The 13,135-nt window shown below is 39.7% G+C and overlaps 1 protein-coding gene across 2 annotated transcripts in view; it reads right to left on the reverse strand.

Annotated features, from left to right (window-relative positions):
• Positions 1-1,966: 1,966 nt before the first annotated feature.
• The window catches only part of SLC25A17 (solute carrier family 25 member 17), a 57,255-nt gene continuing 46,086 nt past the window's right edge, over positions 1,967-13,135 (reverse strand). The window contains exons 9-10 of one of the 2 annotated variants that reach the window (XR_004476655.2): positions 5,564-5,791; positions 1,967-4,204 (exon numbers count right to left, since the gene is read on the reverse strand). Coding sequence is in view for 1 of the 2 variants with exons in the window: in XM_033405115.2 (XP_033261006.1) it covers positions 5,656-5,791 (136 nt within the window). In the remaining variant the exon portion in view is untranslated. Of the gene's footprint in view, positions 5,792-13,135 lie in introns of both variants that reach the window. The other variant, XM_033405115.2, reaches the window with a different exon arrangement.

Consider the following 13,135-nt stretch of genomic DNA (forward strand, 5'->3'; position numbering starts at 1 on the left):
CTCAGAGGGCAAGGGACCTCACCTGGGAGCCCAGCAGGCTTCCTGGCCTCTTGTGGGCAGGGCAATCGTCCTCTGCTTCTCTCCTGCTTCTCCTGGATGGCTCCTCCCGCCTGCCTCTCCTGATCTCCCCAGCCTCCCTCCTATGCCCCCAGGACCCATGCGGCCTGGATGGGGCTTTGGAGCGGGGGGATGTTACCGGCCTGGGAACTCAGCAGGCTCCCCAGCCCGAGTGGGCCAGGCAACCGCTCTCTGCTCCTCTTCCGCTCTTCCTGGAGAGTCCCTCCCACCTGCCTCTCCTGATCTTCCCAGACTCAGGGGCGCCGACCCTGTCCAGCCTCCACTTCTCCTTCCCCCTCAGTCCCCCTATGTCCTACCGGTTCACTCTGGGGTTCCTCCAGTCTCCTTGGGCATCAGAGTCCCCCATCAGTGGCTGGCACGTGCCCTAGTTGTGGGGAGACTAACTGCGTGTCTTCCCACACCGCCATCCTGACTCCCATAGATACTACTTTTTACATAAAAGTAAACAATCTTGTATTGCTGGTTATCTTCCAGAATAAACTGCATGCTTCTTGGGGGCTAGGATTGCCTTGCATTTCTTCATACACCCCACAGAGTCTCCACAATGCCTTGAATACAGTAACACTCTATATTTGGTAGACGTTTGGACTGGAAATTATATGTTGCCCCTAAATCTTTAGGCCTGTTGCCTACTTAGCCAGCAGGTGCCTCTATCCTAAGGAAGGGGAGGTGCTTCCTCTCTGAAGATAATACAGTCACAGTGACCTCACTTTAACCTGGCTACTAGAAGACTAAGGGAGAAAAATAGATTTTCACCATTCTTTGGAAAACAAGAACTCAGACTCAGGAGAGATGTGATTGAAGGTAACAGGGTAGTGCATTCCAAAAGGCTCCTCTAGCCTAAAATTTCTGGATTTCTTTTCCTTACAAAGGGATATTTTTTTAAAATGTGCCTTGAAATTCCTCAATAAAAAAAGGCTGCTGAGGGCTTCCCTGGTGGCGCAGTGGTTGAGAGTCCGCCTGCCGATGCAGGGGACACAGGTTCGTGCCCGGTCTGGGAGGATCCCACATGCCGCGGAGCGGCTGGGCCCGTGAGCCATGGCCGCTGAGCCTGCGCGTCTGGAGCCTGTGCTCCGCAACGGGAGAGGCCACAATGGTGAGAGGCCCGCGTACCACAAAAACAAAAACAAACACAAAAAAAAAGGCTGCTGAACATTACTTAGGAAATAAGAAATCAGAAACACTGGGTGACTATGTAGAAAATAAACTGACTTAAATTCATAGAAGGGTACTGTTAGGTTGTGTATCAAACTGTTGATGGTAATTACTTCTGGGTGGAGAGCAGGTAAAGGACGTACATCTTTACTGTTTGAAGCCTGTACAACCAGAATGTATTCACATATAACTTTTGCCAGTTAAGAAGGATGAGGAGGGGAAGGGGAGGAGGCCATCGTCTCTGTAAGGAAAGTTGGGAAATGTAGTATTTAACTGTGTACATAGTCACGATTCAACAAAACAGGAGTTTTGTCACTAATGAGGATTTCACACCCAAAAGTCTATTGTGGTTCTAGAGGATTAGCCCCCAAAGACGCTATCATGCAGGCTCAGTAGTTGTGACTCGCAGGCTCTAGAGCGCAGGCGTAGTCGTTGTGGCACAGGGGCTTAGTTGCCCCACGGCATGTGGGATCTTCCTGGACCAGGGACTGAACCGTGACCCCTGCATTGGTAGGCGAATTCTTAACCATTGGACCACCCGGGAAGTCCTGGAACTTTCATACATTGCTGGGGGGAATATAAAATGGGGCAGCCACTTTGGAAAACAATCTGGTGGTTCTTCAAATGATTAAACATAGAGTAACCACCTGACCAAGCAATTCCACTTCTAGGAATGTACCAAAGAGAATGTGTTGTACCCAAAAGAAATGAAAATATATGTCCAGACAAAAACTTGTACATGAATGTTCATAGCAGCATTATTCACAATAGCCAAAGGATAGAAACAAGCCAAATGCCCATCAACAGATGAATGGATAAAATAATGTTGTATATTCATAAAATGTTATATAGTCATAAAAAGTAATGAAGTACTAATGCACGCTACAACTTCTATGAACATTAGAAACATACTAATTGAAAGAAGCCAGTCACAAAAGTCCACATATTATATGATTCCATTCATATAAAAGTCTAGAACAGAGGACTCCAAAGAGACAGAATGTAGGTTAGTGGTTGCTTACCGATAGCGGGGGAAGGAATTGGGAGATGAGGGAGTGATGCCTAAAGGGTATGGGCTTTCTTTCTGAAGTGATGGAAATGTTCTAAAATTGACTGTGGTGATGGTTCCACACATCTGTAACTTACTAAAAACTATTGAATTGTACACTTGAAATGGGTGAATTATATGGCAAGTGAATTATACCTCAATAAAACTGTTTAAAAAAAATTCAGCATCACCACTAAGGATGAGCTCATAAATAAAAATGGAAAGAAAGGGACTTCCCTGGCAATCCAGTGGTTAAGACTCCATGCTTCCAATGCAGGGGGCACAGGTTCGATTGCTGGTCGGGGAACTAAGATCCCACATGCTGCATGGTGTGGCCAGAAGAAGAAGAAGAAAAAAGATAATAGAAAAGTGACTGCTTAACTTACTCCAGATTTTAGTTAGCCATGCCTAAATTCAGTTCTGAACCACGTTCTGATTTGGGGGAATTTGGTGGTGGAATTTGGTAGGTGGGGGAAAGAGCACCAAGTTCATGAGTGGAAGTAGAATCATGGCAATCTGCAGCCACTACCTGCTGGACCTAGAATGCTCAGGGAGGCCATTCTGGGTGGAAACAGTATTTTGGAACTTAGTATAGCACACGTAAAGCCCAATCGGCACCTCAGATAAAGAAGATACTGTTTATGAGGATGGTGAATCAACTTTAGAAATCGAATTTATGAAGTTTGGGCGGAAGAAAGGCTGGTCTCATATCACCTGCCACATAGTCTAATACAAAAACCCAAAGCTGAGGGAAAAGTCTCAATCATCATAATAATATATACATATACATTTAATATAAATTCCCTTAGTTGGTGACTTTATACTGCATTCGAGCCCTTTTCTATCTCTGCATGGCTTGGTGTTCTCCTGCTCTGGTATTCTACCGCCTTCCTCATATCAGCGCTTGCACACATTGCTTGAATACTCTCTCTCACACGGAGGCTGGTAACTAAAATATCTTTAGAGTATGTTAGCTCTACCTGCTCTACCTGCTCCCTACGTTATACTGTTTACAGCACTTATCTGTACCTAAAATCCCCTTACTGGTTTGTATGCTCCTTGCTATCTCCTTCCATCCCAACCCAAGTCCCACAAGAGCAGGGACCTCATCTATTCTGCTCACACTGTATCCCTATTGTTTAGCAAAGTGGCTGGCACGTGGTATATGCTCAAAAATTCTTTGTTGACTTCTTGATTAGCAGAGTACCTTTGGTACAAGGCAACAATACTTATTAAGCACCATTATTAAGTTTCCTGTTAGGTACCAGAGACACAAAAATGAAAACTGCACTCTAGGACCAGGAGCACAGATGAAAAACATGTGAGAAGGATGATGCCAGCATTCTCATTTTAATTACATAGTATTCTTTCTGCTTACATAGTGCTAAGCTTGTGCATCTGCTTCTCAGCTCCCTTCTGCCTGGACACATCACACACTTTATTCACTTCAGACTAAGGAATACAGGTATCATGTTGTATTTAATGTGGGGAAATTGCCAAGATGCTAAATCTTGGGGAAGCCACGTCTTACTTTCTGTCAAAATACATACTATCCCGGGGATTGCAACTCTAGGTACTCTGGCTTAGACAAACCCAGATTCAACACTATACCCCACCTCCCTCAATATATATACTCATTGGACAAATATTTATAGAGTACTCATAATAATGCCTGGGACACAGTAATGGTGATGAGAAGTATGGGCCTTTAATCTATCCAGGGAGGTAGGGAGGTAAACAGAAAAATACAACTTAATGCAGAGGTTACTTGATAAGAGCTCTAGCCAGTGTATTATGTTCCAAAACTACCAAAGACATAAAAAGCACACAGTGAACTTTGTGTTAGAGACATTCTTACCCAAGCTTGACACACAAATGATGGTCCTGTTCTTTTTAACATGGGCATTACTGCATAAATCATACCTGAGGGAAAGATGCAGGGACTCAGAGACTTGAAAAAGTTAAATTCTTAGTAAATATGTCAACCAAGTAGGAAAAAAGATTCCAGTTTTTTGTTTTTTTTTTTTCATTGCCTGCATACTGAATCTACCTTTCATTTTTGGAAAAAACAGAAATAGTACTGGTAAGCTTTTGAACTTACGTGCTAAGTTGCTTATTAAACTAACAATCAAAACCACCAAGTGGCTATAATGTATGTACTTCAAACCCTGGGTCCTCTGGCGTAGTATATCCCTCAAGTCCTCCTCTGAGAGTAATAGGCTCACTTCTTCTAGGAAGACAGCATGGTGTTGTGGGAAAGGATGGGACTTGGGTCAGAAGACCTGTGTTTGAGTCCTACTCTGTCACTCTTTGTGTAACCGTGAACAAGTCACTTCACCATTTGAACCCATCTCCCCACCTGTAAAATGGAGAGCTATCATCTGCCCAATTCATCTCAGCGGTATGAAGCGAGTACCAAGTAAGACAGTAGATGCCAGATTGTTTTCTAAACTATAAAGCGACATTAAGATTATTATTCATATCTGTATGCCAGTGCTTATCAAGTGCCCAGTATGAATGTACTCAAAAATATCTGTGAGATAAATTAGTATCTTAAACGCTCCTGCGGCACAGATCAATGAGAGCTCTAGTTGGCTGCAACTTAGAAGTCTCAATACTTAGAAAATTTATTTCAAATTATGTGGTAAGATTTACTTGTTTACATTTTCTTTAAAAGATTTTTTTCTGTGGACCATTTCTAAAGTCTTTATTGAGTTTGTTACAACACTGCTTCCGTTTTTTTATGTTTTGGTTTTTTTGGCCCTGAGGCACATGGGATCCTAGTTCCCAGACCAGGGATCAAACCCGCATCCCCTGCATTGGAAGGCAAAGTCTCAACCACTGGACTGCCAGGGAAGTCCCTACCTGTTTACATTTTAAAAAATACTTGTCTAGTAAATATTTAAATTGATTTTCAAATTCACAGGTTATCAAAATGCCTTTTACATCTTTTCTTTCCTGCTCTGCCTTTTAGTCATTTTTCTGCCTATTGGCACTTCTATCAGATGGTGAACAGAAACGAGGGAGTCACTCAACTGCGGATCAGTCAATTTTGCAAGTTTTTATTAGTGTCAGTAAAGACCAGTAAAGAGGTGGATGCTACTGGACAAAGGCTCTGTCTATTGTTTCTCTGCCTTCAGTTTCTATAGAGATTGAGAGCTGCCAGCTTTAATATCTGGCCAAGAGAAGATTATAAATTGTGGATGACAAATTAAAAGTTTAGGCATATGCTTGGGGAAAGGAAAAAGTAAAAGAATATAATTTCAGCAAAATACTACCTACTCCATCCTTCGCTTTTATAGATAAAAAGGGTGCTTCAAGGTAGTGCTCCACCAAGTTCAAGCCACAGGTCCTATGCAGATTGCTCATCGGGTCTAAGAATGCTTCTCTTTTTGGTTAAACTGGGAACAATTTTCACTAGGCATCTCTGACAGCAGTGATTTATAGTGATGATAAAGGAGGCTGACTGCAATGCCCTCTGGTGGCCTAAAGGTTTCGCCATATCTGCAGCTGCATAAAACAAAAACAAAACAACAGCCATTTTCTATCAAATAGCTTACTTATAAATTAAAAAGTCAACAAAGATAAATTGTAAAAGTCTTCTTTGCTTTTCATAACGATCATAATCATAAAGCATCTTTACAGAGGCACTTGCCCAATGTGACCCCATGTTCACGGTGATTCAGAAAATGATTAATAGCAAGTCCCTGCCCTCTAGAATTTGCCATCTAACAAAGGCACAGGAGCAAGGATACAGACTTGGAACCAAGGTTCAAAGGGGAGAACTGTGGAAAGTACACAGGCTTTAGAACCTTTGTAGAAGGATTAAATAAGATAATTTATGTAAAGCATCTAGTATGGCAACTGGTGCATGGTAGGTGCTCAATAAATTATTATGTTTTAGCATGTGATATTCAATGATCCAAGCCATCTGCTGGAAGAAATCTAATTTTCAGCAAATCTAAACTCCTATTATGATTACTTTTGATATACCTCATTTAACTCTGAATTTCATAGGACTGTTATGAGAATTAAATGAAAAAGCATGTAAAGCTCAGCCCCTGGCATACAACTCTTCTTCCCTTTCACACTCAGAATGGAATTCTCCTGCAGCTTGCCAAAGGAGAGGTGAGGAGAGAAAGAAAGTGTTTCCAAAGTGACAAGGAACATAAAGGAATAGATAGGATGAAGTTTTAATTTAATAACATAATTCACAGAAGGCATACCTTTTGACCTGGTAACTGGATATTCCTGGAAATTTTTCTTAAAGAAGTAATCAGAAAATATAAAAGGAATCATATATTAGGGATTTTATCACATTATTTATAATAGCAAAAAATTGGAAACCACCTAGAAGTCCATCAGTAGGAGTCTAACTAAATAATGATACATTCATACAATGCAGTTCTATGTAACAAATTATGACATAGATATTTACTGACAGCAAATTATATTTGAGATGAAAAAGTTACAAAATTAGGCATAGTTTGATCTCATTTAAAAAACCCTATCTATAAATATATCTGTGAATGTATATATTTAAACAAGTCTGAAGATAGATATAGTTAAATATTAGCAGTGATTTTTAGACAGTAAGAATATAGGAAGATATATAAACATATATATACAGGAATATATCCTTACTCTCTTCATTCTTCTTTTCTGTATTTTCTGAAAAATTTTTAATGACTGTGTATTATTGTTGTTAAAAAAAACCTAAAAAAGCTAAAAGAAAAACTTTAAACCAAAATGAAAACAGAGATACCTCCAAGCAGTACAAGACAGTGAAAGATTACTGGATAGAATATCAGGAGGTCTGAATTCACGTTTTTGACTCCCAATCCTTTGCTATGTGACCTGAGCCAGATCTGCATCTCCATTTCCCCATCTATACAGTATAAAAGTAATTAAAGTAATTCTTACAATAGAGAGAATAAAGTGAGAATGAGCGCATTAAGAAAAAAATCTGTAAATGCCACATCTATAAACCAGTTGTAAATTAAAAGAGAAAAAGAAAGGACTTTCTCAATTTTTAAATTCCCCTTCCCTTAAGCCTTCACTGCTTTTATAATTTTTAATACACGAACAAATGCACAATAAAGTACTTAGGGTTTTATCCTCAACTAGGCTCAGAACTATTTTCTAAGTAAACATGTCCATATTGATCCAGATAAAGTGCAACTCCAGACCTTGACAGTCACAGCAATTCACGATACCTTAAACTACTCTTGCTGGCCCTTCTTCATAGAGGTGGAACAAAATGATTCATGTCATGTCTAATTTTCAAAGTATGTTTAAAATTAGATTTTAAATTCATGGAGTACAGGGAATGTATCTTCTTTGTTTAGACCCAGATCTAACCATAGATAAAACTGTTAAGCAGGATAAGGATCCTGATCGTCTCTTCTTCCTTGTTGCAGGTTCTCAGTAGCCACCACCATTCCAACATGTGTTCAACTCAGAGATCTAGGTTGGGAAGCTTCTGTATCCAATTCAAACCAATGTACAAATAATAAAGCATCACCCTCGTTCTACTTTGCAAAACTACTTATTTCCTCCGTCAGGAAGGTCCTCTAACTTCCCTGGTGGTCCAATGGCTAAGATTCTGTGCTCCCAATGTAGGGGGCCCGTATTCGATCCCTGGTCAGGGAACTAGATCTCACATGCCACAACTAAGAGTTTGTATGCACAACTAAGACCCCGAGCAGCCAAATTAACTTAAAAAAAAAAAAAGAAGGTCCTCTACCCATTACTTGGTGTGCTGTTTTTTAAATAAATTTATTTATTTATGGCTGCGTTGGGTCTTTGTTGCTGTGCGCGGGCTTTCTCTAGTTGTGGTGAGCGGGGGCTACTCTTCGTTGCTGTGCACGGGCTTCTCATTGCAGTGGCTTCTCTTGTTGCCAAGCATGGGCTCTAGGCATGTGGGCTTCAGTAATTGTGACACACAGGCTCAGTAGTCGTGGCGCACGGGCTTAGTTTGCTCTGTGGCATGTGGGATTTTCCCAGACCAGGGCTCGAACCTGTGTCCCCTGCTTTGGCAGGCAGATTCTTAACCACTGCACCACCAGGGAAGTCCTACTTGGTGTGTTCTTAATTCAAATGTTGCCTTCTGATTACACAGACCAAGACAGAGGTAGGCCCAGCCTCTCCATGCTCCCAAAGCAACTCCTGAACATTCACATTACTTTTTTTTTTTTTTTGGCAATGCCGCGTGTCTTGTGGGATTTTAGTTCCTCAACCAGGGATTGAACCCAGGCCCTTGGCAATGAAAGTGCAGAGTCCTAACCACTGGACTACCAGGGAGTTCCCTCCATTACATTTCTTATGAGAACTCATTAGTGGTAGAATTCCAAGTTGTTTTTTGTCTGACCCCCATGTAGAACAATGAGCTACATAAGGGCAGAGACTAAGTATTATTCATCTGGGTAATCCCAGCAAACTGCCATAGTGCTTGGATATGGGAGGTAATCAAAAACGATTTCTTGAATAAATGAATAGAATGTTAGTCCTAGAATAGGAATTTGCAATTTAATAAGGTCCTACATACCACACCCACATAGGGGAATCACCTACTTGGCTGGCCATCTACTCTGTCAATAGGTTCTACAGAAGCTAAAGCAAAACAAGAATGAAGTACACATGGAAGAATTAGATAAGCGATACCACTACAGTTAGATAATTTTGGTGACTACAATTAAAGCAAAGAAATAATGGATCTTTAAAGCTTAAAAAAGCCAAATGACTAGCAAAATAAAGTATACTTCCAAAAAGTGTGAACTAATTAAGGAAAAGAAATATGAAAAACTGATAATCAACGACCAAGAAAATGCCAAAGGACAAGGATTCTAAAATATGTAAACTCATAATTAACAGATGCACTTGATTGGAGAAGGGTCAGCACTATCTTTAGCCAAAAACACTCATGTGACAACTGAGTGCCTACCCTGAGTGACACTCTACTTGAAAGTCTCGTTTCCTGCGCCGGAAGAAGTTGGTATCTAAGGGAAGACAGAGATACTGTGATTCAAAACTCAATGGAGTAGGTCAACGATAGACATATGTACAAAATAGTAAAGAAGTACAAAAGTCTTTGGAGGTGGGTGAGTAGGAGGAAGCAAAGTTCCAGAAAGGCTTCCAGGAAGAGCTGATGCCTGATCTGGGCAGTTCACCAAGAATAGGAGGAAGAGATTCCTGAAACTATAAACACAGGCACTGAAGCAAGAAACAGCATGGATTTATGGAGCCACCCTTGGATACAAAGGCCACAGGCTTTCCTTGAGACTTGTAGCATCATACTGGGGTTCAGATAGTTCATTACAGAAAGAATTACATATCTTCAATCATATGCCCCTCTAGGTTGTAGAAGGGAACCATGCCCTGGCTTAGAAGTCTTACTTTAAAGATATCTGAGGGATGTAGTGTGGCAATGTAGAAAGTCCTGGAGTCAGCCTAAATTTTAAATCCTGACCCTCAATCATTGAGTGACCATAGATAAGTTACTCTTGAAGCCTTAACTAGTTTATCTGTTAGTGGGAATGAACCTCATATATTTAGAGTTGTTACAAAGATATCAAGACGTATGTAAGTTAATTGTGCCTGGCATTTACCATGCACTAATGCATGGAAGTTCCATTACCCATTTTCATGGTTAGTTCCAAACCGAGTTTTCCTTCCCTTTCCCCAGATTGGACCTCATTGGCTGGGTTCCGCAGTTCACTGCCCAGTCTATGAACATTTTTTGAGCATGTCTCCTTGAGTGCTGTGCTAGGCACTGGTGCCTTGTCCCTCCCTCCCCATGAACCTTCTATCCATCTCCTAATCTCTTCTTCACTCTGTCTTTACATAGTAATTTTCTTTCTTTTCTTCTCTCACCTAGCCCATGGGTGAGTTATTTTCTTGTCTATGTCCCAGTGAACATAGTTTTCAGGGGCTACCAGTATGTCCCATAAACATCAGCACTAACCCAAGGCCCTTTCATTTCTATAGTGGTAAAAACCCTGTGGGGGTCACATTAATTATATTCACTGCATATATAAATATCTGCAAGTGAATCTTCATATATATTTGGTATTCTGGTGACAGTCAACACTGCCAGGTAAGTAATTTACCTGCCCAGAGGGAGGGCTCTCCAGAGATGTGTGGCATTTAGACCCATGAAGTCACAATTCTTTAGCTTTTCCAGAGAGCCAAGATGAGACGCTAGCTCAGCCAGGGACTTTCGGCTACTGAACGAGTTCGTATTTTACTGATGAACTGATAAATGTTTGGGGGCCTTAATCTGAATACTGGATAAAACATTAACTTATTGGATTTGGCTTCACTTTTGAGGAGGTACACAAAAGCCTCCCAGAAAAGAAATGTTCACAATTAAAACAAGTGGAAAGAGGAAACACTGCCCCAAAGTAAAACCTAGAAGGTTCTCTTGGTTCAAACAGCATTTATCTGATGGATGTTTTAGTGATAGATGTTTACTAGACTTACTGTGGTGATCATTTTGCAATATATATGTACATCAAATCACTATGTTGTACATCTGAAACTAATAAAATGTTGTATGTTAATTACATCTGAATAGAAAACCCCGGCATTTATTAAGCACATTTATACGTCATGTACTCTGCCAGATGTATATATATATATATATATATGTATACCTACATCCTCATCTATATATATATATATATATGCCAGATGCATATATATGTATATCTACATCCTATATATATATATATATATGTATATCTACATCCTGTTCTAAAGATTAAAGAAGGATTAAAGAAAAAATTTTTAAAATATATAAAACAGTCTTGTGCGGTAATCATTTCTATTAGACAAATAAACACATAAAGACTAAGAAAGGTGAGGAAATGACTTGTCTGTGGCCACAATGCTTTTAAGTGATAGAATGAAAATCTGAACACAGATCTGGCTCAAAATCCAGTGTGCTTTCCACTGAACCACGGTTGCATCTATTCAAACAGTCATATCCCTCATCAATAATAATAATATTATAATAATAGTCATCACTAACATTTATCTAGCTTTTCTCATGTGGCAAGCCCTGTGCTAAGAAATTTATGTATATGATCTCACTTAATCCTCACAATCACCCTATGAGGTAGATTTATCAAGAGCTCCACTTCACAGTTGAGAACACTGAGTTTTATAGCAGTTCAGCAATTGCTTTGTTCCCACAGCCGGTAAAGAGCAGGATCAGAGTAGAACCTAGGTCTGTCTAATTCCAGAACCTATTCTCGTAATCATCACACTAGACTGCAGGAAACTCAACTTTAGTCCTGACTCCAACCAGGCAAGTCATTTGATAGTTCTGTCTCAATTTCCTTGTTAATTAAACGGGGATACCGTTACTCGTCCTTACCTATTTCACAGAGATATTGGGGTTATAAAATGAGAAAGTGTACAAGCTTTAAGAAGGGAAATTGCTATATAAATCTAGGCTTGTCACAAGTTTCACTCAGATCTTCCCTCTCCCACGATCATAAAGGGAATTAGCTGACATCATTAGCTCTCAAACATCCTCTGAAGTGGGTAGTGAGTATTATTATCTCCACTTATCAAAAAGCTGAAGCACAAGGAGATGACGTAACTTGCTAGTCAGTGACAGAGCTGGGAATAAAACCCAAGATTCTAACTCCCACTGCTTTTGTTCTTATGGTAAATCCTATTTCTGCATTTCAAACTTAATTGTAAAATAGACAAGGGTGGACATATTAGTGTCCACTTAAAAACACAGATTAAGTTTTCTACTGAGGTGACACTAACATAATCCCTAAGGCTCTTAATCCTCACATTCTAAAGAAACCTCACAAAGAATCAAAAAGAAAAAATTTTCCATTCCCTTAGTATAGACTTCGGCTCCTTAGTTTTCTCAAGTAACTATTTAATAATCAAAGATTACAAAACCGGGTGACTCATTACCTAGTTTCAACTATGCAGTGAGTCTGTAAAGCTTCCAAAGGGAATATAAACCACATTATGAAATTGTTCCTTCATAAAATCAGAAAAGAAAGAAGCATCAAATACATTCTCACATCATAAACATCTAATATAACTATATAACCTGACTTGGAAATTATTTTAACATACCAACAATACACGATACCCTGAGCTCAAAATTCAAGTTCCAAAGTGGACATCAAAATTAAAATAGTAACAAAAGTACACATGGTACCTTTATGATCATTCTTCTCCCATGCTCCCCACCCAAACCTCGCCACCAACACAACACATACCTTAATATAAAATAAAAAGTAGTAATGGGGCCAGTTCTCTGTCTTCAGTTCTCTAGCTTAAATAAGCGAGTGCTCAGGCTAGTTCCCAGATTATCAGTTCCTCTTAGTTCTTGTTTTCTAGAACAACACAATGATCTTTCAATTATTAATAGTTTAATAATCACATATTTTGAAATTACCACAGGGATGAGAGGAGAAATAAGAGAAAGAAATTTCCACTCTCAAAATTGAATTTAAATACTGGAGTCCACAGACACTTGATTATTACTCTCTCTGACTCTGAATGAATTAGACTTACAAATGAAAAACCTGTCATTGTGTTATAGGGACAAAAAGTAAGTCAAAAACTAAGTCAAACTAAGTAGAACTAAGCTGTTGTTCTACTAATGTCAAGGGAGTTTGCTTCTTGAGTGCCTTGAGATGTCTAAATTCATTGCTGGCCACATAACAAAAGTCCTACGAACCTGAACATGTGCTACGAGGTGAAAGTAAATGATGACATAGGACTCCCAGTTTTTTCAGAGGTTGCTCTAATACATTAGTCTATCCTTCCTTTAAGAACAATCTTTGTCTTGGTTTCCATAATTGAAACCAACTGTAT

The sequence above is a fragment of the Orcinus orca genome, chromosome 11 (assembly GCF_937001465.1).
Source record: "Orcinus orca chromosome 11, mOrcOrc1.1, whole genome shotgun sequence".
Lineage (NCBI taxonomy): Eukaryota > Metazoa > Chordata > Mammalia > Artiodactyla > Delphinidae > Orcinus > Orcinus orca.